The following is a 26,004-nucleotide window of genomic DNA, read 5'->3' as shown; positions in this document are numbered from 1 at the left end:
GCTTAATAAGCCAAAGTGCTTTTCCCAGTCCTGGACTCCTACAGTCATCTCTATATCCATTGTGTTTGGCTCACATAAAGAACATTTTGAAGAAGCTGGAAAGGAAGAGTTTAAACTTCCCAGATGAGCACTGTGAGAGGTGTTTTTAGATTGGCATTTTCCATGGGGCATGTTCCTGGGCTTGCAAATGGCATAAAAAGTTACTGCCTGCCAGGTGAGATGGAGTGACTGATTGTATATGTGCACATTAAACCTGTCCCCACGGTGAAATAAAACATTTGCCTAAATGAGGGAGAAAAGGAACCAGATGTGCAGGTACAAGTTCTCAGCTGCCAGATGGCAACTGCTTTGATTTGCTTGTTTGATCACTTGCAATCATCTGTAACAGAAATTAGAAGGAGAGCAGGAGTAGGAGCAAAATCAGCCGGTGTCTTTTGAGTGTATGAAATTTTGGTAACATGCTCAGTCTGTCTTTTGTCATATCTAGGAGGATAAAATCCTTGAAGACCTTTATGCCATTGAAGACAGTAAGAATTTTGTCATGGGAATATGAACAAATCCTTAAGAGGCATGCTTCTATCAATCTATGAAATACCTCTTAGTAGTACACAGACCTCTGTGTTCAAGTACCAACAGATACACACATGTCAAAGTGTATATAGCTAGAAAGAATCAGATAAAGTTATTTAGACAGCCTATGTCATGATACCTTTTGTTTCTTTGTAGCACTCCCACTCTTTGGGCAAAAATATTTATGCAAGAATGCAACCGTATATCCAGGATAAACCAAGCAAGAATTTTATTAACACAATGACTGTGGTGAGCTAATCGTGAAAAAACATGAGGTTAAATAAAAATTCCAAGAAAATTTGTAGTGTAGCCTTTCTATACATTTCCATTCATAACAGCATGTGCCGCTGTCCTCACATTTTCTAACAATGCACTTCTGTAAGTGAATGATTATGTGCTCGAAGTGCAGTCACATTCCTGATTTCGCGAACAGCAGCCGGTCATACCGTCATCACACACTGGGCATTCATCTTTGGCATCTGAATGGCCACCACAGCAGGGCACCTCACAGCTGACTAGTTTTTCCAGTCAGATTGCAGCTTTCCTAAATATTGATTGTTGTTCCAGCCATTCCTGTACCAAAGCTGTCCACAGCAGACTGTTCTTGGGTGGATTGCTGTTGTTCTCACTTACGAGGGTATATTTCATTGTTCTGTTACATATTTTCCCACTTGACTATCTTGTAATTGCTGTCTTATATGCTCCTCTGTTTTACTTCCTCCTGTAGTTTTTATTGTACGCTTAGGCATTCTAGCCAGCAGTAAAATTGCGTTGCCACAGTTGCAGTGTCTGCAAAAGTCAGGTTTAAGTTGTAATGGCTGGATGCAGACACCGTGTGTCCATCCTTGCTTTGGCACCTGATACTCAATTATGTTAATACAGAAAACGTACTACTGGCAAAACCTCCTATGTCTTTGATTTATTACAGACCTTATTTCTTGTATGCAATGAGTGGAAGTAATAAATAATTGAATTCCCGGGCTTATCCAGGGTTACTGATGTAAACCACAGGCCAAAAGTTCTGAATTTTCAGAGAAAACCAGCATCACCTTTTACTATCACGGATTCTTTGGCTGTCTAACCCTGAGAGGTGTATGAAAGCAAAAAGAGAAACCCAAAGACAATTTTATATATTTTTTTATACGTCTTGATTATAAGAGAATGTGCAAGCGTATGCCCACATTTCACAAAGAAAAAAAAAATTCTATAAACAATATTATCAAGTAAATACTATGAATGCAACTTGTACATGCAGCTTTGGCAATTGGGTAATTTATACTACTGAAGTAGTATAAATTGCATTAATTTATGACACAATTTCATAGAGTCATGGGATGGCTTGGGTTGGAAAGGACCTTTAGAGGGTGACTAGTTACTCTTTTTTTTTTCTAATGTATTTATGGCACTACAAAATGCTTATCTTATCTACTGGTCTGACTGTTCACACAAAAGTGTCCATCTCATGGCAGGATATTCTCGAATGGATTTCATATGTTCTTACACAGGTGTGCTTCCAGCCCTTCCATTACATTAGTTCTTTGTTGCCTGCAGAGACTTGGAATTTCCTGTAGCTGAACTCCCATAGGAAAATTATTCACAACTAAAAAAGATATCTTTGACTCCCAAGTTTGTCCTACATCATTTTTGATGTTACTGTATTCTGTATTCCTTTTTCCATTCGTGGTAACAATGCAATTCTTAGAAATTCTACATGTGGAAAAGATGTCAGTAATTCAAATGTCTAACAATTATATGAGGACATAAGAAATTACAGTCTTTCCTCTAAAGGTTCTTAAAGTCTTTATGTATACATAGACCTGAAAACTTAAAATTTTTTTCAGTACAGTTACTGATTTATTCTATCCACTAGCCTATAAACTTGTAAGTATAATGGTATAATGGCATTTTCCATAGAAATATATTTATCTCTCTGTACAAATACATCTTACATTCACATATGTAATATGTGCACATACAGAGTTTCTTTTATAGCAGCATTTACCAATGAATACAGATAGGGGCAAATTCCTGAAAGATCTGCGTATAAGTATAGCTGGTATAGTATTATCAGACAGAGTTATGTCTTTGATACTCAAATGGTTTCTGATGCCTGACAATTTCCAGTTAAAAAGGAAAAAGAAAACCTTGTTTCTACTTCTGTCTTTGCTTGAGTCCTTCTACAGCAGGGAAATTCCTTTTAAAAAACAATTGTGACGTAGCTGCTATTGCTAATATAATTTAAGATTGGTCCTGGTAGGAGTGTTTTAATGGCAAAAGTAGAGAGCTCTACTTTGTGTCCTGTATCACTGCAAATAGTCTGAGACCAGCATTAACTATAGATACATTTTCCATACTCAGTTCATATCTTCTAGTAGAAAGAAGGTAATAAAGCCCATATAACACGATACTAACACAAGAATCTGACGTTACTGTGCACATGTCAGTCAAAAAAAAATAAGTGAACAAGGACTAAAATGTTAATCTCATTATTACAGAATGCATACAGCTACATGCAAGCGTGCTGTGTATGTCATCGCCTTTGGCGTGAATGGTAATTTAATGCCTAAAGCTGAAGCAGGACTCTTACGTGTCTGTTTTCTTGGGACTTAATAACCAGTCCTGCAGTCTGGAAAACAAGAGAGCTGTTTGTGTGGCATCTGGTTTCTTCATAAATATTCAGGGAAGAGTTTTGTTGCTCTATGGGAGCTGCCTCTACAAACTTCTTAAATGTACCGTACTTATAAATACAAATTGTTCACGCAGTCTTTGCTTTCATAAATACTCCACCCTGTTCAGCTTATCCCCACGTAAGTGGGATTTGAATGGCAGGGCTTTCTTCCTTGCAGCCTGGTGAGGGTTTGTGTGGTAACCGCTCTCTTGCCTGCTGGGTTTTTTGTTTTTTTGTTTTTTTTTTTTTCTCATCAAAGAAGTGTTTCACTGAGGGTGCAGCAGGAGGGGAAGAGATCCGGAGCGGGGCTGCTGGTGGCGGAGCGGCAGTCCGCGGGAACCCCCCCTGCTCCGCAGCCCACCCGCCCACCCTGGAGAAGAGCGGGAGGATCCCCAGGAGCGCCCACTGCTGCAATGAGTGGCAGGGGTTCTCAGCCACCCCCTGCCAGGCTGCCAGCCTCCGCGCAGCCTCCGGGGGCTCAGCCGCACCCTCTGGCCTCCGCTGTTATCCCTGTCTTTGGGGTGCTGTAGGATTGGCATTGTCCCTGCCTGCTGCCCGGGGATGTGAGTAAGGCAGAGGCTCCTTCTCATCAGCCCAAGGCAAGGCAGAAATGAGCCCTGAGCTTTACGGCACTGTCGCCACGTAGAGAGGAGCCCTGAGGTCAACCGGCTGATCAGGGGACAGCGTGCAGCTCTTAGCAGTTTTATAGCTCTGCAATTAATATAGATATTTTCAAAATACATACCTTAGTCCACAGTCTTTGTAACTGGGGGTTTTGATGTAAGCAGGTTTGGATTGCTGGCTGGCAAGAGAGAATGATTTCCAACAGTAAAATGGATGTACGGTATACTGTTGTAGTCAATGAACCACAAGCAGACTAGTTACAGGGGAATAAAGAAGCGTTTTTTTCAAATATTCTGCTGGATGAAAAGGTATTATGTTATTTCAGTAGACGTGAGAGTTTGAGTCCTGTAAAGTCTACATCAACAGAAACAGCCACAGCATTTCAACAGTGGTGTAAGAGATAATTTCCTGCTCGTAGCTGCAGACATCCATACAAAAACGCCTGCAGAAAGCCAAGAGTTCTCACTTGATAGAACCTGATGAGCTTGATAGGACTTGATGACCTGAAATGGCAAAGTGGTCTGTTCAAATACACATGGTCTGTTCAGAGTATGGTCTGTTCAGAGTATGTTACCGTCCACTTGCTGCAAAAGGTCTCTTTTAGGGACAGAGCACACCAGGACGTCTATCCACCCGTATCTTTAAAAAAGTTTGGACTCCACTGTCCTGATCATAACTGTCGCTGCGCGAACATGCAGGTTTCCTCAAGCTTGTGTGCTAGTTTACTGTCAACTTGCATCGTGCATGCTAGCACCTCTGCAACTCCTTCATAGAAACAAAAGCTGACAAAAAGTTGAGATGTTTCTTACAAGAAAATGGCAGCAGAACTGGCCGTGACACCACACAGTCTTGCATTAACAGTTAATTAATTTCTGATCGGAATGAGAAAAAGGGAGAGATCAAGCAGAGCAGGTATCCTTAGACGCTTATGTGGCATGTAAGAGGGCCTGTGTTCACATCACTCCTTTTCTGCCAGGTTTAGGTTATAATTTTGGACTAACTGAGATTTCCAAAGGATAAACTTGAAATACAGAGCCAGAGACTAATTCCAGGTTTGATGATTAGAACACCCACGTGCAGAGAGGTATTGTAAAGTTTGAGGCCCTGTTTCCCATATGAAGTGGTAAGGGTCAGATAAATGAGATTAAAGCACAAAAACAAAACCTTGTCAGCACCAGTATTCAGCTGACTGCAACCATGTTCCAGCAAGGCAGAGACAGTGCTTCTGCCTGGCTTGCAAAATGGGCTTGTGTACAATAAGCAACTGTCTGTCCATGTGCACGTAGGTTTCTCCCTTATTTCTTTTTCTTTTTTTAAGGAATTTTGTTTAATCCTGATGCAGGACGGGAGAATCTGGAATCCCGGAGAAGTTCAGGAGCTAAAAATAATTGTTTCTTGCACGATTCTTACAGACACCCTTTTTCCTCTTGATACTCACTCCTGGAATTAATCTGGGCTAGCCACCACTCATTTGGTATCTATTCTACATTCAGTGATTTACAAGTTTATTTTTCATCTGTTTGCCCTTTTTTGGGATAATGATAAAACAGAAGATTCAAACTGGGAGATAAAAGAACTCATAACTTTTAAGTACAGATTTCCCAGATCTCTAAACTCCCAAATTCTTGTAGACAGACTGTCCAGCAAGGACCTTCCCAACAGTGCTTTAGGAATAAATTTAAATAATTTCTTGTTTTCCATTCTCCCTAAGAGAGTGATGAACTTCACACAGGCTTTGTACAAAACCAGTTAATTTAGTTCTGCAATTTTACAAGTATTTTTAATAGAGAGTACACATCTCGTTAAATTTCTAGAAAACAACCTTTTTTTCTTTCTTCTCACACTGACGGCACTATAATAAGAATATACAGGTCTTTGTGCTCAAAAAAAAAAAAAAAAAACAGCAGTAGAAGGTGAATGTTCCTCTGTCAGCCTTCCTACGGCAAGTAGCTGGTGCAAATGGGAGAGGGATGGTCTGCATTAAAGTAACAGGAGGTCAGCAATCTGTGTCTCTCTTGTCTTGATGATGTTGTCAGACCTCTAGTTTGTGTATTGTTCATGTCGTGGTTTAGGCCTGCTTGGCAGCCAACCACAACGCAGCAGCTCTCTCTGCCTTCCCCTCCGGCAATGAGAAGGGACAGAGAGCCAGGCTTGGGGTTCAAGATAGGACTGGGATGGGGGAAAATCCCACTTTTATGATCACGAGCAAAAGGCAGACTCGTTAGGGGAAGAAAAAAAGAACATGCATTTATTACAGACACTAACAACACGTAACAGAGTAGGACAGTGAGAAGCATTGCCACATCTTGAGAACACCTTCCCCCCACCCCTCCCTCCTTCCCGGGCTCAGCTCTGCTCCCGATATCTCTACCTCCTCCCCCAGTGGCGCAGGGGCAGGGAATGGGGGGTGCAGTCAGTGCTGCCGCTTTCTTTATCTTTGGGGGGGGGAGTGTCTGGAACTTCTTCCTCCTGCTCCATCGTGGTCCCCCTCTCACAGCAGACAGTCCTCCACAAACTTTCTCCGACATGAGTCCCTCCCACAGGCCGCAGCGTTCCCCACACTGCTCCGTCATGGGTCACTAACTCCCTCCGACTGGATTCCCTCCCACGGCTGCAGCCCTTCCCGAGCTTCTCCGGCGTGGGACTCCCCCGCATGCTGCAATCCTCCCAGCACTGAATTACAGCAGTGGGGCTGCCTTTTCCCATGAGACCCCAGCCTTCTTCGGGCACAGACCCTTGATTATCCGAGCAGGAACAACAGGCCATAAATCAATGTCTGCTCCACCGTAGATCTCCCTGGGTGGCGGGGGGGGGCCGCCCTGCCGTCTCCCCACAGGATACAGGGGGGTCTCTGCTCCGGCACACCTCCCCCCTCCTTTCTTCCATCGTTCCCCCACTGATCTTGGTGTTCAGGCAGCTGCAGCAACTCTTCCTCACAAGTCCCACTGCCCGTCACCACGTCCCTTCTTAAATACGTTATCGCAGAGGCGCAGCTGATGGGCTCAGTTTCCCAAACAGAAGTGGAGCTGACGTGGAGCTGGGGGAGCTTCGAGAAGCTTCTCACAGGGGGCCGCCCCGATAGCCCCCTCCCCTGCCGCCAAAAAACTCCACCACTCACTCAACCCAGGACAGTTCAGATTGGTGAAGACTGTGTTATTAATAGCAAGAAGTCAAAAGCTGTGCTGCTGCTCCTTGCTGAATTAATTCATTTTACTGCTTACAAGGAAATTTTGTTTCTGACATGATCATAGGTATCATTAGCTGTAGGTGAGGTGTAGAAATATGAACACTAGCATCACTCATTAAAGAAATAGGTGGAGGTGGGGGTGCATGTTCATCTCTATCACGTAATCATAGTACTTTACAAAACTATAGAACGTATCTTGCATCTAGCCTACCACTACCAAAGGGATGGGTTAGGTGTTCACTTCCTAACAGATGATTTTCTAGCCTGCTTTTAAAGACTTGCACTGACAAGATCATACAACCTCCTAGGCAGCTTTTCCAGTGAGTCAGTATCCTTAAAATTAGATGCTTTCTTACCATTTCTAATCCAGACTTGCAGAAGCATAAACTCACTGCTTTTTGACTCATCGACTTTGGTCTCAGGGTACAGATTATTCCTTTTTTTTTTTTTTTTTTTTCCCCCAAACAGGAGCTTTCTACATGTTTGAAGACTGTTTCTCACTTAGATTTGTCTTTAAGCTGTTAAATCACCCAGTCTGTTCCATCAAGCCTTCCCCACACCCACACCCTGACCCGTGATGGTTGCTGTTTGCGGATTACTGCCATTTGGGGCCATTTCTGTGGAACCACTCACTTCGGTTCCGTTCTGTCTTTTAAAAATTATATCTAAAACTTGTAGGGGATTTTCCGAGTCCCTTCTGCCTTCGTGGAGGCCAATAAATAGAGAAAAAGGAAAAAAAAAAAAAAAAATCAACAGAAAAAAAAATGAACAGCCCAGGAAGTGGCAGGGATTTGTCCTCCCGACACCCATGTTTGGGTGGATCTTGGTAACAGAGAGGCTGGGGTGCCCTGGGGTGGGGGGGCTCTGGGGGTGCCGGCGGGGCTGTGCCCCCCGTGGGGTTTGGGGGGAGCGGCGTGGGTCCCCAGCTTCGCTAGAGGGCACCACCCGTGCGTCGCATGGAGACGCCGGCTGAAGGGATGCCGCCGCGCCAGGGAAGTTGCTCCCTCTCTGCCCGGTACCATTGGGCTGAGCTATTTTTATGGCCAACAAATAGGCAAACGCGTGGGTTTTGTTTCCTCCCAACTGTGCTGGCTTCTTAGAGATAAAACGACTGCCTTGGCACGGAGTCTCGCTGCAGTGTCTAAACACAGCCTGATTCTATTCTTGGCATTTAAGCTTTTTGGGTCTTATCCTGATGGCCTTTCTTGGTACCTCTTCCCATTTTAATATTTCTTTAATACATAGGGCCTGAAAATACACTGCAGTCTCATCCAGGAGCGGGTTTATGAAGCTCTGGAGGCTAGAACCACGAAGAGTACTCGCTATCTATGTGATTTGAGAGCTGTATTAACAGAGCATCTAGTGTGAGATCGCAGGCAAGAAGAGTAAGAGTTTCATTATATGTAATAAAATATGGTGATAAGCTTGCAGGAGGTGGTACATCATCTACAGGAGACGTAGTTATGGAACACTACTTGTGAGTTAGAAAAATCATAAGATCACAGAAAGCACACATGACTCATAACTTGAATTTTCTGGATATACAGGCTAATCATAAAGATGAGAGGTGAATTGCCTGCTGCAGATCTCCCTTCTTGTCACACTCTTCTGTATTGTCTTTTTATTTTCTGATATGTTTTTCTCTTACAATTTAAAATCCCTCATTTTACACATCCTCCCCCTACCCCATTGTGGTGCTTTTCTCTCGCAGTTTCCTATTACTCATCAGGCTGTTGTTGAAGTGTGGGTGTGACATCTGCACAGGAATGTTAAGTAGCAAGCACAACTGGAGTCTCCATCCAGCTCTTGGTCCATCTGTAGCCACTTGGAAAGTTTGCAACTGTAGACCCAGAGGTTGGAATTAACACCATTGCTTATTGTGTCAGTGTGCAGTTCCTTGGGAGACAGGACAAGATTTTTTCTTGCTTTAAGAGAAAATATGTTTTTTCTTGACAATGCGAATACATACATATATATATATATATATATATATATCAGTATGCATGTGTGTGTGTGTTAGTATGTACACGTGCATAAATATAAGAGATATATGACGCCACTTCTTCCAATAAAATATTTCTGAGAACTTTTAACTCAGTTCTTACTACAAGTGCCTCAAAGTAGCTGGTGCATTCAAAGTTTCAAAAAGAGTTTCAGTTCCTCTCCAGAGCTATTTTATTGTAAGATCTACAGAAAAGGGGATTACCTGTAATGCCTTCTCGGTGGAGCAGTACAGCTGAGTAGGACTTTTAGTTTGTTTAAGTTTATCAGCAACCTGTAGTCTGGGTGGCATTATAAAATATCTATTTTATTTCTTCATCACACATTTATTTTCCACACCAAACATAACAGCACGTTTCATGCAAGCCAACAGACTCAAGTAAGCCTCATCAGATGTATAACTAAAAATGTACTCTAATATTTGACTTCCTGCCAAATCAGGTGTCAGACTACAGCAGCAACCCAAACAGATCCCATTTCCCATCTTCTTAGCTGTATTCAGTCAAATAAAACAGTTTTTTTCCTTCTGCCCTAAATTGTTTTGCAGTTGTTTTGTGATGTTTCTACCAGGGGATGTATTTTTGAGTTGTGTGAGGTGACCTCAGGTAGAGTTTAATGGGAATTTAAATACGCAAAGTTTGTTGTGAAAAGAAGGTGTTGACTGCAAATAGTTATAATGCATACAGAAGAATAATCTCAAATATACTTCTGTGGCAAAGAGGAAGCATGTATGATAAGTGAATGTCTAAGGATCTGTAGTTGCAGCAATTTGAGTATAGGTGAAGATAGAGATCTTCAGAATATTTATGATAATTTCCCACTGATAGGTTGTCTCTCTTTGAGTATTAACACCATGGCAATACTTATATAACAAAAGATCCGTGCAAGTCTTTAACAGGATGAAAAAATGTGGATTTCGCTGCTTTGTGTAATCATTTTATCATCTTTCTGTCTTTTAGTTCCAAGCATAGGTGAGCATGTTGCATGAATCCTATGAGAAGACATTCTTGACCATGGAAGAAAACAGATTTTTCCACCTGCAGAATATTCACTTTAGATGTTTACACATTGCAGCAGGGATTATGAAGTTCTGGAGAATCAGACTGATTTAACTGAGATTTGACTGAATATATTTGTCCAGCAAATGGTAGTTACCTCTGCGTGGGTTTAGTGCTCAGGCTGTGGTTTGCAAGAGTGTCATCACAAATTAATTGATCTGATACAGTTTGATAAATCTGTTTAGTTACACTGCAAACTAGCACGGCAATGTAAAACAAGGAAGTGAAGTATTTTAGGAAAGAAGTAATTTCTTCTAAACTGTAGCAACAGATCCTGTCCTACCTCCAAAGTACCTCCTTCCTAATTTGTAGTGTATTCTGGAAACATTGCTATGTTGATGTAAATATTAACATGAAACCAGAAGGAAAAAAAGAAAAAAAAAAAAAAAAAAAAAAAAAAGAAAGAAATGCTGTTTCCAAGTTTTGTATATACAAAAGTGTGGGAGGTCATTCAAATTACACAAATCTAGACACCTTTCTAATGAATCTCATGTGTTAGAAGTCCTCATGAAGTCAGGATGCAAACTTTGCCACATACCATGTGCTTCTCATTAGTTTGTTTTGTTTTTTTTTTTTAATTTGTGTTGTTGCCCTTTACTAAAGGATAGCAAGGAAGGAATCTTCAAGCATGGAATGAGACAGGGCCAGGCTTGCAGAGTGAGGCTAACTCTGGCAAGGGGAGCAGTTGTACCAGCAAGGTAGAAGTGGTCTGGGCTGGTCTCAGCCATTTAGGAACACTGATAAAAACGGATAACGTATGAAAATAGCCTGGCTTTCTCTTCCGGTGTCCACGGACCTCAACAAGAAGCAAAACATGCAAACATCACGCAAAAAAAAAAAAAACAAAAAAAAAAAAAAAAAACATGCAAGCCTCTGGCTGTGGCGTTGCCCTCCTAGGAGCCTTGACTGTTCTGCAGCGGGGACGCTGCTGATGTGGTGGGAGATGAGGCAGGACTAGGAAGCAAGAGGGTGAGGATTAGGGCCAGGCTGAATGGGGTGGGTCGTTCTTTCAGACACGGAAGGGGAGGAGGGGTGTCAGGAAGCGGTAGTTTTTAAGTTGGCTTGAAAAGCTTTGGGGAAAAAGTAGTTAACGAGTTACACGTTCAAGAAAAGAGAGCACCTCACCGTGGAGCTGACTTTGGTTAGGGCAGCCTTGAGGTTCGGGGGGTGGGGGTGGTGATGTTCAGCTGAGAGATGGCAGAGCAGCAACAGCCCCTAATTTTGAGATGATTGCTTCCATTTAAATATAGCTAACGGTCCCGTGCTGTTCCTGACAGCCTTGGGGATGGGAATCTCACCTCAGAAACATGAGGGTGAGAGGGAGCATGGTGGTTCCTGCCTCGTTATATCAGACCAGAAGAAACAAGAGCTGCTCTTGGCTTTCTTAGAAGAGTTTCTAGGCACTCAGCCTCCTTGTAGTCTGAGATCTATCTTTAGCTACCAAAGCATTTTAATTTTTTCAGTAAGCTTCTCATGGGCCACAGGAGTAGAAAATGCGTAGAATAGGAAGTGACCCCTGAAACATTTGCAGAGGTGATGTTTTGTGTGTGTTCTGCTGAAGTGTTTCGTTCAGTATATTAAATATTTATATAGCCCTGAAGTCTCTGTTAATCCCAGTAGTCATGTTTTCCCTAGCCCACCATGGATTCTTACCTTATGGTCACCCCCTTGAAATTAATCAAGGTGAACACAGAGTTGCCATCACTGGAAAACAGTTTACTATTTTAGAAAATACAATATATTTCTGCCTGACCAAAGCTGGATGTTGCTAAAAATATTGAGAATGTTAATGGTACATGAGCTGTAAACTTTAACAGATACACAGGCGAAGAGGCAAACGGAGGATCGGTTGATCCTGTGTTTCCATTGGTAGTAGGTGATTTGTTCAAAACTGAAGTGCCACATGCAAAGCATTTACTTTGTGATTGTCAGTTCCTTACTTTTCTGAGAACACAGGAGGAAAAGTTTTCTCTTTAATTTGATTTGACGTACTGATACGTGCTCCCTATCTATGAGCATGCATTATTAACAGAATACAACTTATCCTTAATTCTGGCCTGGTTTTCATTTCTCTTCATATTTCCTAGCTCTTCTCGTCTGTCTGATTCCTGTCATTTTTTCCCTTTTCTTTCCCATTCTGTTCCACTGGTACATACCAGAATAGCTTGAAAGATACTCTGCTTTGTAGGCAGCCACTCGTGTATCCAGGCACACGAGCTGATTCTTACCTACAACAAGCAGAGGTTTATCAAGCTGCCAAGTTTGGCCTTGTGACTGGCAGCGACTCACCGAGGTGTCATTCTGAATTCCTGGTCTCCGCTGACCAACCCACCCATACTCCTTTTTTCCCTTCTCTCCTCCCAGAAATAGTGCTGCTTGCTTTTTTTTCAGGTGAGAACGAGAGATTTGGTACCGTACCACTAGCATTTCCTTTGTCTCCAAGCTGGGTCTCCTCCTCTTTCCGTGCGTGCTCCTGGTTAACTGTAAGGTGTAAATTCTCCCTGCCTGAACTGGAACAGGATCCTTAACCGTTTGGTCTTTTAAGAAACTGCACAGTAAGGAATTGTGATGATTGCTGAAAATGTAAAAACACAGAATATTTTACATCCATCACATTTCTTTTTCTCTTTTATGACATTTACATCTTCGTAACCTCCTATCTTCCTGGACTCTCATCCTTTTATTCTGTTTTTAAACATCATTATCTCCTGGGCGACGGAGAGGGATGATTTATCTCTTCCTCCTGTTCCCTGTTCCTGATATCTGCCTGAACCCAGGTCTCCAGAATGTAACCATATTTTATGCAGTCATTCCTGCTTCATGCTTCACTCTGCTTTCTTATCTTGCTTTATGTTAACATTTCCTTCCCTCTGTCTCTTGTTTTGCTTCTGCTGCTCCTACTAGAATACACGCTTGAGCTTAAATGAAAGGAAATGAAAGATGACTTGACTCATGTAATTTTAACCATCATACCTTTTGTCCTCTACTTGCTTTCATTAGAGGAAATGTAAGTTCTTTTGCAAAATCTTTTGTAGTGAAGGTATTTTCCTTGTGCTTCTGTTGAACGCTCATGTTCGTCGTTAGATATCTTTATTTAGACAAGAGAAGATGACAACCACAACAGTCAAAGAAGTGTCTGTTCACTCTAAAAAACTGAAGTGCTGTAAGACTACAGTGAAAAGCAATATAAAATGAATATAGCCGTCTGCATCACTGTTAATAGTAACACTTTATTTCAGCTCTACTCTGTTTATCAGATAAACAGCTGTTACCTACAAGGCTGCATTCAGACAAAAATTAGGGAAAAGGTGCAAGTTCCTATTCGCATCAGAGCTGCAGAGAATCTGGCCATGGGTATTGATAGTTAAGCTATCGAATTGCCTTTGAATTTAAAGAAGAGAAGAAACGTATACCCAAATACTACTTTCATTGTACGAGATGGTTAGTTGTTAAAGCCACTAAATACAAGCTACAAATTGGCAGCTGGAATTTTATTTTTCTTGGCTGAATTGTAGGGATTTTTTTAGCTTCATACCTCTCTGCTTAGCTAAATCGTATAAATAGTGGATAAATTCTTTTGAATTCAATCAAGTAGGCACCCCTTAGAAGCAGTGACAATACTGAAAAATACACTGTGTTCTGTTTTAGTTCTGGACTGAAACCTTGCCAGAAACATGCCACTTGAATATTTGCCTTTTTTTTTATAATCCAAATATCAGTTAAGGGATGAAAACTGCAGTGTCCTGGCGGTGCGGGTTTACAGACATTGAGTCCAAAGGAGTCCAGAGCGGTGTGGGGTGCAAACTGTCCCTGCCAAGGAGAACTGGTGTAATAAAGAGCACAAGAGAAATCCACAATTATTTTTTTTCCTAAAATAGAGGTATTTTACTAGAATGCTAAACTGAATACTTCAATAAAGTAATTTTGTGACTGGAGTAGAGCAGGGTGGTTGAATTAAAGACTGGATTATTGTCTGTGCTGGAGGACTTGGGCCAGTCCCGCAAGCATTGTACAGGCTCGTTGTGAGTTTGGTCCGGGGCTCCTGCATTTCCAGCCATACATAATTCCCATCACACTTGCTATCACAGCTGTACTACAAGCAATTAAACTGTGTAAGACAAGACGATGCAAAGAACATCTTGATCAAATTACAGTGTCGGATGAGACAAGAAAAAACAAACCCCGAACTGGACGTTAAGGGAACCTCTGATAATACCCAAAGAGGAAATTATATTGCTTTGAAAATACAACAGGGCATAGATCTGATAAGAGGCTCTGGCAGAACTTTAATATGTGGCGGTTTTAGACAAGTTGTTTTAATTGCTTGGATTTCTATCTTCTGCTTAAAAAGGAAATATATTTTTCTGAAAGGGTATTTAATGGACTGCAAAGGCAATTATTAATTTTGAAAGTGTATTTGGAAGATAATTATAAATCCCTCCAGAGGCTAGTTGCTCCTTTGCTATCCCAAGCTGTATTTCAGAGGTTTCAGATAAACTCAAAGTTGTTTAGTAACCAGAATGGAAATTGAAAAACTGCATTTGCTCCATGGCAGCATACACGCAATAAATTACAAAGTTGTGCATAAAATGCTCAGATGTTTGCTTTCCTGCTCCACGTCATTGGATTAAGTTTTCTCATGCAATCACAGGGGGTAAATATGTTGATTGTTACACTGATTGTCACGGCCTTCTTGTTTCCATTTTTTTTACGAAATGCTTTTTTGTATTTTGAGAAAGTGTTCATGCTGCCGAAGAGGCAGAGGTCACTGGTGTAGGCTTTGGCATGCATGCAGATAACCGAAAACAAGAGACGTTAGAGGTGAAAGTTGGGACATTTGTTTTGTTATTGCTGTTTGGCTTTCACTGATTTGTGGATCCATATTAATCCACGTCAATGTCTGTATAGTCGCATGTTAAGTGATACTCATAAAACAGAGAGATAAAAATGTAGAGCTTTTCTTAGGCAGTGTACAGATTGCAAATTGTCAGTTGTAGGTCTGGTGAGGACCACAGGTCCCCCATTTTGATACAGTTACTTTGTGGACCAACAAAGCTTCCATAAAGCTTGATTATAGTTCCATTTTTACGAGTATTTTGGAACTCGGAGGGTCTATAAGCATTATCAGGAAGGTATTGCGGGCTAAAGACATTTCTTACTTCTGAAGAGTGGTGTTTGTCTGGAGAATTATGGTTTTTTTTGTTTTTCAAGAGCAGAGCTGTATGACAGTTGCATAAAATCACTCTTATTACCATTAACTCATTTCCTCCTTTCCTTTTGTTGACTCTGGTAAAATTAGTTCTTTTCTGCTTTCTCACTGACTCTTTGCTTGATAGAGTTGTCTTATTATTTTTATGGTTTTCCTGCTTTAGAAAAACAAAGTAGAGCATATGGCACAGTGGTAATATATACCCTTGGAAAAAAATGCTTAATTTCTCACTGTTGAACCATTCCATTTGATTGCGGAGGCTTGGCATGATGCTATTTCTCTGTCATATGTTAACACTTCCACAACTCTTTTTGCCAACAAGGTGCCCGTGGCTCTGCTGTCCTCAAAAGTGGCTCTTGGCCTGGGATAACAAGCAAGGATTTCAGCTTTTATTTTATTTGGCTTTCAATGGTGGTTAAACTCCTTTACGGGTATGAGTATTTATTTGACCAAACTGTCTTCACCAGGCACAAGGGTATGTTAGGAATTAAGTTAAACTCTCCTTTCCTGGGCCATGTTGGCCTAATTACAGTAGAGTATGCTTTAATGAGGGTTCTTCTAAGGTACCTCTGCCTAATATGGCAAACAGCCCAGAGGCAAACTTCAGATCCTGGTGTCAAGAACTGATTCATTGCTTGTCTGCAGTCAACAGTTGGGCTTCCGGGTCTGGATGGAAAACTAGGATAAGACTCCCTTTCAGCTCTTATGTTGAATCCAGAGTTATTGACCTTTTCCAATGCAGATGTGACTCAAAGGCCAGATATCACAGATTTATCACACAGCAGATAATGCACAGAGTAGGGACAGAGAGGACACTGTTGATTACATTAATACAAAGTCTCTAAATGAGTTGCACTTCAAAGAATGGTCCATGGAGGGTGGGAGGCATTTGATAAGGAAAGAAAAACAAAGAGTCTCCAGCAGTAAAGTTCATGTAGAACAGATCTTTCTACCTTAGGATAAAAAAAGTGATAGATCACTGTATATATAAATGAACTGTGCCATCTTTCTTTTAATTGTTTGAACCTGTGAGAGCTAATGCCACGCCTGCTTTGTTTGTGTCCCCCTTCATTCTCCTGTAATGCGTGTTTTCCAAAATTAGAAGAAAAACTGTCATAGCATAGCATATGAAATATAACTACTAATATAATACCAAAAAAAGTAATGCAACTTCTGCTCCTAAAAACTATACTGCTCATCCCAAGCAATACTCATGCCCCAGGAAAGAGAGAGGGGAAAACACTACAGGAAACCTTTCATAGATCTGCTTCATTTAATCAAAAAAAAAAAAAAAAAAAAAACATTGGTCTCAGCTAGCTCTCAAGGCAGGCATCGTGGCATCCCGTAATCCTGCCTGCAGGACCAGGCGCCTATCGCCCTGGTGCAGGCTGCTACATCAGCCTGACCTAAACGCTATGAAGAACTGGAATAATGTTATGAGTTGGGAGATTTTGTTTGAGAGACTTTCCTCATAGTAGTCCACTATAGCTTTTGGGAAGAAATCTGTCAAGTAACAATGCAGAAGATGGCATTCTTGCCTTCTGTCTAGTTGCGGTGATAACGGCCAACTCAAACCTTACTTTGGGAGACTTCTTTTCCTGCCATCTATAGGTGTTTGAATGTGTAATTTATGAAATCGTGTTATGTTTAGCACCCCTCATCGTTCAGTCTTTCTTTGATACTACTGTTTGAAACATACATGTTCTCTTTCATTAAATAGCTAAAGTTCAAGTGGCTTAAATCTTACTTTTTCAAACTAGAGAATAGCATTACTCACATACCAGAAGGCTAAGTAATGTCTGGGATTTATTAAATCATTCAGCAAAGTTGACCACAGACAGTTGCATATAGAACAAATGCTGGAAGAAAAATAATCTTCTATGATGATGTTCATTTTACTATAACACACACAGACTGAGAGCCAAATACTTGGTATCATTTCTGTCTCTACAATTATTACATTTCTTTTTAGACCTTTAACTAGTTTGACATTTTTGGTTATAGAGGGTTTGAGCGTAGAGGAAATGCATAGTCTTAGTTCATAGGAATGTTTAAAAAAAGGTAAGTTTAATGTTAATATGATGTCTTGGTAAAGCAGCTATGGGTTGTAACGAGGCAAATATTGGTGACTTTAATGAACAGGTAACTCTTACTGCCAAGTTAGTGTTATTGCACCCTTCTTAAAATCTTACATTCCAAGTGTATTTGCAAAATTCTGTTGCTGTTATATTTGATAAAAAGAGCATTATTGAAGCTGGAGTTGGAATTGGGATTTTTTTTCCATCTGCTCCTAGTATTCCACATACTTGTGAGTCTTTGCCAGTTTGTTTTATCAATCTTTCATAGCTAAAGTGCTAGTTGTGAAAAATGCAAAAATATTAAAATGGATGTTATTGATGTGACAATGCTAACCTAAAGTGTCAGAAGTAACTGAACAGATGTTCTTGGTAATTTCAGGTCCCTAACATTTTCTAAACATTAAACTAAGTTTCAAATCACAAACTGAGTATCCAAAAATTGAGCAAAGGTAACAGGAAGTAATTATTTGCCATGTAAGACTATAATTTGTAATTTACATATTATTTACTCTTATGAGCAAAGGAACGTAAAAAAACCCTATGAAAATTCCATAATAAAAGAGAAAAGTCATGCAAACTTATTTCTGCCACAGTGTATCCTCTTGGATCCTTTTTTTTGGGGGTTTATATTGAGTTATAACCAAGGAAAATTTTAGGCTTTTCTTCGCCTTTTTAAAATTGTATTGTTTGCACATAAAAGGATATTTGTTGTGTGGATTAAGTGGTTTGTGAGCAGGATTGGATAATACATAATTATGTTTTAATTTTTTAGAAGACTGTGGGATGTATTTCCCAGAAGTGAAAAATCATCCAGACAAATATTTACAAAGATGTCCCGAGTCTGTAAAAAAGTGGCTGAAACAACTGAAGAGTGCTGGGAAGATTCTGCTATTAATTACTAGTTCTCACAGTGACTATTGCAGGCTCCTGTGTGAACATATTCTTGGGTAAGCACAATGTCCATTTCAAATTATATCTGCCAGACAGCAACTGGAGATAAGCCTGAGCTATAGAGAAGTTAATTTGAGTTTCTTTATGTGTTGTGAATTATTTGGATCTGAGATTTCTGGTGGGCATCTCCCTAGTAGAGTATTAGAGGGTATTTGAGGCAAAGTCATCCTACGAGCCTGTAAGCTGTATCTGATCCACAGCACACTTATATCCTGCATCTTTTCTGGGCATCATGATGGGATTGAATATGACAGGGAATAACTTTCAGGCCAACACCCGATGCATCATCTGAATCTCATTTTTATCATAACTTTTTACTAGACTGTCTTACTCAAGCAGCTGTCTTTCTGTGCTTCTTCAATAGTGAGTGCAAGCTGTAGTAATATTTCATTTTCTTGCAGTAAATCTGATTACAAATACTTCTTCCCAATGGTGGCTTCCAAGAGACGGTTGTACATGAGAAATGTGCATTTACAGATCACAGCAGAAAAGATAAAACAGGTAGTTCATTGCACTTGGCAATTGGTTGAGATTGTAGCTGATGATCACAACAGCTATTTTAGGCTGTAATGTTAAGAACATGACGGGGCAAGTCAAATGCAGTGAAATTCAGCAGAACCATCACTTCCACCCATAGAAGCGAATTAATCAGTGATGCAAATAGCTAGGTGGGTGACCTGGTGAGGCTATTTAATAAACGAACCAAAGGAACAAAGTGGTGCAACGTGAGCCAACCTTGGCTATCTGGATATGCAAGGGCACAGCAGATTGAATACAGCAAAGCAGTAAGAAAACCACAGGTAATGTGAAAAACAGAGCTGCCTTCCAAAACCAGTCCTGCCAGTATCACTTCTCTTTTGTACTCTCTGGGCTAAACGCTAAATGGAGCATCAGCTGTGCCAGTTCTCACTGCCTTGCATGAACGTTACACTTGCTCCTTTGAGGGGAAAATATACCTCTTCACAAAAAACAGTTCTCCTTAAGCATAAGATGCCTGTGAAATAGCTCTTCTGTGTAGCTCTGTGTAGTTTTCTGAATTAAAATTTGGTATAAAACTAAATTCTTGGCCACATATAATGATTTTGGCTTTCTCTTCCTTGGTGAATAATGTTTCATCTGTTTAAGGTAGAGATTCTGCTGGAAGACAGTAAGGAAGGTAGCAGAGAGTGTCAGTTGCCTCCCAAAAGACAGACAAACGATGTTCTGCTAGAAGGATACTGGGTCACTCTCTTTCCACATAAGTGTAGGATGTTCTACAGTGTTTATTACAATCATATTTTCCAGTGACTCATTCAGTGTGGTTTCCAAGACATCTTCTGGAGAACTGAATACTCCACTGTCCATTACATGTTACTGAAGTATATTTTTCCTGAAAATAATTCTAAACTTTTTATTGCTTTTGTTTGTTCCCTGCCTCTCATATCAGACAATAAGACTCTACACACCTGTGCTCCTTTCTGCAATACTGGAATATAGTCTAGGTTCACACCTATTGTCTCTGCCCTTAACTTTAATTTGACCAGGCTAACTGCATTTTATTCCTAATATCAACCCTTATGAATTATGTCTATTTAGTCTTTTATTAATTTCTTTCCCTGCTTCTTTATATCGATATGACGCTGAGAAGTTGAGCACTGTATAGTATTACATAAAAAAAAAAAAACCCTAAGGATAAAAAAGGAAAGTGGAGTTGTGTGTGAAGTTTTAGCCTCTTACTCTTAATATCCTTACCTTGTAACTGTTATTTTTTTTTGCCCTTTATTTCAGTGCCTTTTTTTCTAAGAAATCATTGTCCACATAAAATCGGCGCTGGGAAATCAGGGTATAAAGCCTGTAAACCTACAGAAGCAAGTGCTGGTTCATTCACAGAAGTAGCAACATCACGGTGTGACTTTTCAGGCTCACCTACCTTAAGAATGCATGTCCAGCTAACCGCATGTTCAACTGTTGGCAGGAGCACACCTAAAGATGGGGCAATCATCACAGTCACTGAAGCCGAGTGTCATTTCACTTTTTCGTAAATGTTAGGCATCTAAAAGCTAGGAACTTTTTGAAGCTGTTCTTTTTCGTTCCCTCTGTGGTTAGTGGAGAGAAAACACTGGCCGTCATCCTTGGCAATTCATTCCGTACCATAGAATTAGGTATGAAATAAGTGGGATGAATTGCCTTCTAAGAATGTTGATGATGTTTCTCCATCGGCTCTGCGGTGTAGGTCACTAGTTGTGAATTCAGCATGCAGTTTTTAGATGGCTAAAGTTGTGAGATACATCCTGCCCTGTGTCTTGCCCATTTACTGTAACCACAGGCCATTCTACCAAGCACAAGCAGTAACTGAAACTGATTTTATCACGTGTAATGTTACGCAGTAACCCAGGACACATAGGCTCTCATAAAATCAGTAGCTTTGTACACGAGATTCGGTGTGATTCAAAAAAGGCCATAGATAACACCTCTCTTCACACAAAACATGGATTTTTTCTTCAACAAAGCTATAAAAAAATTAACAGAATCTTGTGAAAACTGTGTTGATTCTGTTTCAAATTTTCTACACAAAGAACTTGCCACTGTTCCCATAAGTCCTTGTTGTGCTTCTGAAGTGTTGGCTTTAGTTTGAAAGTTCAAGCTTAACCTACCGGTGAAAGCATTATTTGCACTCTATGCCAGTTTGAAAAGTTTACCTCTATCAATGCTTTTCACCCAAGGACAGAAGAGCCATGCCTCTTTGCTGAACTTCGGGAATCTTCCACACAGAAGCTAATTTCAAAAACACATATTTGTCATATTTGATACTGGTTCTTTTAAAAACTCAAAGTTTTGCATGTGGTCACAAGTGGAGAAAAATAGACAAAGCTAAAATTTCATTAGCGGAAGGAAATTTAAAGACTGGAATGTGATTTGGAGCACAAAATAAAAGCTTGAACATAAGCTCATAGGGCAAGCATTCAGTTTTTTAGTTAAGATATCTCAGTTTCATGGGAGATCATAGATTATTTGAAAATGACACAATTAGCTAGTTTACTTCCAGTAAACTTGCTCTACTTTTGATATCATTTTAGTGCCTGTACGCCTCCGGGACTTTCCATCTGTGACTTCTTTGTTCCATGCAAGAGTATCCATCATTTTTTGGATGTTATAGACAATAAAGTCACCTAAGCAATGAAACATTTCTAATACAATAAAATACATGACAGGTGGGGAATGTTTACATTTTCCAATAATAAGCACACCCCCGCTTTTTAAGCAAGATTTGCCTAATTTTATATTTTACTTTAAAACTTGGAGGTAGGCATTATTGTTGTTATTTCTTGCTATGGTTCCCAGCCAGATGATGCAATAAGTGAGGTTAGATTCCTTAAAAATAAAGAGGACCCTTGCCAGAGTAGGAATAACTGGCACCTCCAGAAATAGTCCATCTCAGAGTAGGGTAGGTGGCATAAATGCTCCCTAGATTTGTGTATTTTTCTTATTGGCTTTGGGATGTTACTGACGTGTATACAGGTCTCTAAAAAATACCTAAATATAAATAAGTCCCGCTTATATACCATGCTGAAACGTTCCATCTCATTTAAATTGATGGGATTCTGAGGTTCAGATATCAATCTCTATTATTATGGACCTAATGATCTTTGAAAAACCTGAATTTAATGGTGGTTATTCAGCTGGCAGATTAAGGCTCGTACTTGGTGGGTGTTTATTCATGAGCCACATGTCTCACCTCCCAGTAACCAGTGGGGATTTAGCCGGGGAAGCCAGTGGAGTCTGAAGACAGAGTTCAACTAATAAAATGGCATTTCGGCTATGTGAAACCACTCTTCAGGCTTCCTCGGGTGGGCTGTGTCAATTAGATCTCTGCTCACCACCAGTGGCATCTTAGACACCCCGTAGGCCTGTGCATAGTCACAGAAAAAGGCACTTTAAAGAAGTGCTCTACTATTTCCTTAAGTCCCAAAGGGCATTTAGTGGCATCTTAGTTAACTCATTAGTTTAACTGATTCGATTTCCTTTTCTTCCTAGGAATGATTTTGAAGAGCATTTTGACATTGTGATCACAAATGCTTTGAAACCTGGTTTCTTCTCCCATACCCCAAACCAAAGACCTTTTCGTACTCTTGGTAAGTTGCAGTTCTGACTCCCTTCTCATCTGCTTACCTCTATCCAAAAAATATATATAAAAAAAAAAAGAAAAAGAGAAATAAAAGTAAGAGGACTGAACGACATATTTTGAAAATCTAGCACTGGGGGGAAAAATGGACTCTACACAAGACTCTTCCAGAGATATTAAGAAAAAATTCTCTTAAGACTGAGGAGCACTGGGAAATTAAGAATGACATTGCCTAGGACAATGAAAAGGCAGAGCTGTGACAGTAGTTAAAAATGGCATTGGGGCTCAGATACTGCACCATTAATGAAAAAGTAAAAAACCTTTTCTTTATTGTGCTGACAAGGTCATACACAGAAAATTAGATTTAGTTCAGGGAAAAAAAACATAGCATAAATATTTAAAGAATGTAAAGGAAATTCAAAGAACAGTATAAATAAAATTGCAAGGCTGAAGAAAATTTTTTATGATGGAAATCTGACAGTATTAAATGTGTGTACTTTGGCTAAATAATGACAGAGTAGGTGAAAAGGAAGTGCCCCTGTACTCACTTAATTTAATTAAAACAATCTGAAACATTTGGCAGTGTTGTCCATTAGGTAATTAAGGTTGTAACAAAAGAGGTTTATAAGAGCAGTGTTCACTGAACTACAAATAACAATAGTAACATGGCTGAAGACAGTTAATTTTTCCATATTTTGGTAAATAACTTTATGATTAAGTGTTACCTGAAAATTAATCTTACATACAAAGGAGCATAAGTCAGCATATAGTGAACTGTATGTTAGCATTTTATGACAGGAAAGTCAGCTGTTCAAGCCCAAAAGATGTTTTGCCTGTGGAACTTTTGCTGTAAAACTAAAATGAGCAGAGGAAATATATATTGAAACTGCATTTTAATGTTTCACATATTTATATAGGGAAAATAAGTAAAAATATCTTAAACGTGATTTTTAAAGGATTAGTTCAAGCAGGAAACTGCCAAGTTGACAATTTGAGAAAAAATAAGCTCAGAAGGGAAATTGAAACTATTTATATGAAGCGGGAGGTGAGGGAGGGAAGCAAAGACACAAAGGGTGAAAAAGGCTCAGCTCTGCAAGCATTTTATTTAGTTCCATATAAAGCAAATTTAAAATTTAATTCACTTTGGATATTTTTTAAACAATCTGATTAGCCTGACTTCCTAAGGAAAACCTGCTGTGTCCCTCTGTCAGTAATCCAGCCAGCAACTTTTGAACCTGTTGGCCGTTTTCAGTAAGTTTAATAGACAGCCAAAAAACTCCAAGATATTTTGACAAGTTTGGGTTTGGTTTTTTTTTTTTTGTGCAAAAGAGGGAGAAGACTTGAAATTACTGCTTCCATTGAGAAATATTGTGTAGCATTAGCTTAATCGCTTTATTAGATTGTAGGTCCCAATTTTCATGAAGCTGTTTCTTCCTCATGCATTCAAATAGGAACAGAATTCCCTGGAGTCCACTTACTGACTTGCTGGTTTTCATTCACTTTATAGTTTGGTGTTGCAAAGAGGGGGTCAATCACTCATTACATGAATACCTGATTAATGCAGAATAAAATGTAATTTCTGTTCTGGAGAACTCACTATCTAAATAGATAACTAAAGCAATCATCGGGTAAATGGTTTGCTGAAACTACTAATCTGTGAGTGGCTTTTTTTCGATACCTATTTGTATTGAATTGACAGTAACTGATTTCTTCTGAAAGACCAACCAGAACATTCAAAGCAAAGAATTATACATAGAGGGCAGGGCTTTAGAGACATCTTTTGAAGTAGTGAAGAGCTTGTTTAAGCGTACACTTAAACTCACTGAAATAAGAACAATTATTTGAGAAAATATCTGAAATAATAACATATTTTTGTAATGTATCTTCTGCTGCCCTCCCTCTGTGTTCCTCAAAACGACCGTATAGCTTCAGGGTAGGCACTGATAGTCTCACCCAGTCACTGGAGCACCAAGGAGCACAGTTCATTTCTAAAACAGCATCCAGCCACTGTGCTTTAGACCCTTACTTCTCTGAGAGCACTGGACATAATATATCAGGGAGACAAAATTTTCTTATTTTTCCTTTTGAGATAGGAATAAAACTAGAGGCGGACATCATAGTAAATATTTTCTTAAAGCACAAAGAGTAAAGTTTTGGGAAAAGAGCTCCAGAAAGTGAAACAAAGCTTCTATGAAGAAATTTGTTGCAGCAAATGAACTGAAGTAACTCCTTATCAATCCTATCCATTTCTCCAGGTCTGAGTTTCAGCCATGTTCTTCCATCCATCAGTGAGTCTGAATTACAATCAATTCCTAATAATAACATGTTCCCTTCCATTCCAAGTGAATTGTGTTATAAATGGACTTAAGGCACAAAATATGGAATGCATTCTTAATTACAAACACCCCAAGTGTTGCCTTGTGTACTGCACCTAAATTTAATTTATATATTACAGGATTTTTGCTGCAGATTTACTAAAGGAAAGGGATTGAAGTTTACTAAAGAGAAAGAGAAATTCTTTTCAGTGAATAATTTCAAACAGGCCACTGTGTTCAGTAAACATTTGAAGGAGGACAAGAAACAGGACAAGATGACAAAGCAGGCATTGTCTAGAAATGTGATATCAGATAACTGCTCTGCAGAATCGTTTTTTCAGCAGACAAGTAATTTTAGAAGTAATCCATTTAGAAACCATGAAAAATTATTTTAATTGCACAATTTAAAATGCATCAGTACTTCATTTGAGTTTCAAAATAGGCGTCACTTAAAGCAACCAAAACAGTGTTTGAAATCTTAAAAGATTTGTGTGACTACTTTTTATTGAACTGGGGCACTGAAAAGCACAAGAACTAATTATTTAATTTGCATAATTGTCTTTCAAAGTACCATTCTGTTAAATGGAGGAACAGTTTATATGTATCTTTACAGATTTTAGAACAGCTACATTTATTTTTACCTGGTAAAACAATTTTTGTAATTAGGGGTAGCTTATGTAGCACTCATGGAGCATTGAAGGTACGAATAACATCTTGAGCTATTGGATCTAAGGATCAGGTCAGAAAAGTTTGTGTAAATCCTATGTTGAGAATGTAGGATTTTCTTTGCTTTCAACAGCTACATCCAGCTTAAAACAACATGCCATTCCATGTGCGACTTGAAGGAATACGAATAGCAAATGCAGTTGTGACTCATCTGATAATATGCAATACATCAAGATTTCTGTAATATTTGACAACAGATCTTTCCCTTTACCACATCGCTCATTAATGTAGGTCAAATTACTGGCCTGACTGCCAATTCTGATCGTTGTCAAATATATTTTTTAGAATGCAAAATTAAAATAGAAATGCTAGAGATAACCCTAAATACCCTGGAAGCCTTCTATAAGTCTGAATGCAGAGGGAATGCTCACTTGGTCCTAAATAAAACATTTATATCTTTTATTTCCAGCTCAGGAACAGTTGCTGTCTTTTTTGATCTTTTTTTTGATAAACTGAAAATGCGTTGCTGATTGTTCAGTGTCTGAATGTACAATGCATATTTTAAAATGTGTTTA

The 26,004-nt window shown here is 39.6% G+C and overlaps 1 protein-coding gene across 1 annotated transcript in view; it reads left to right on the top strand.

Annotated features, from left to right (window-relative positions):
• The window catches only part of NT5DC1 (5'-nucleotidase domain containing 1), a 153,775-nt gene that overhangs the window by 81,745 nt on the left and 46,026 nt on the right, over positions 1 to 26,004 (top strand). The window contains exons 7-8 of the mRNA XM_032992859.2: positions 18,168 to 18,342; positions 22,361 to 22,458. Coding sequence (XP_032848750.2) covers positions 18,168 to 18,342; positions 22,361 to 22,458 — 273 coding nt within the window. The remainder of the gene's footprint in view (positions 1 to 18,167; positions 18,343 to 22,360; positions 22,459 to 26,004) is intronic.

This window comes from Tyto alba, unplaced genomic scaffold, assembly GCF_018691265.1.
Source record: "Tyto alba isolate M040663 unplaced genomic scaffold, T.alba_DEE_v4.0 Super-Scaffold_22, whole genome shotgun sequence".
Lineage (NCBI taxonomy): Eukaryota > Metazoa > Chordata > Aves > Strigiformes > Tytonidae > Tyto > Tyto alba.
This window is presented reverse-complemented; position numbering and strand designations above follow the sequence as displayed.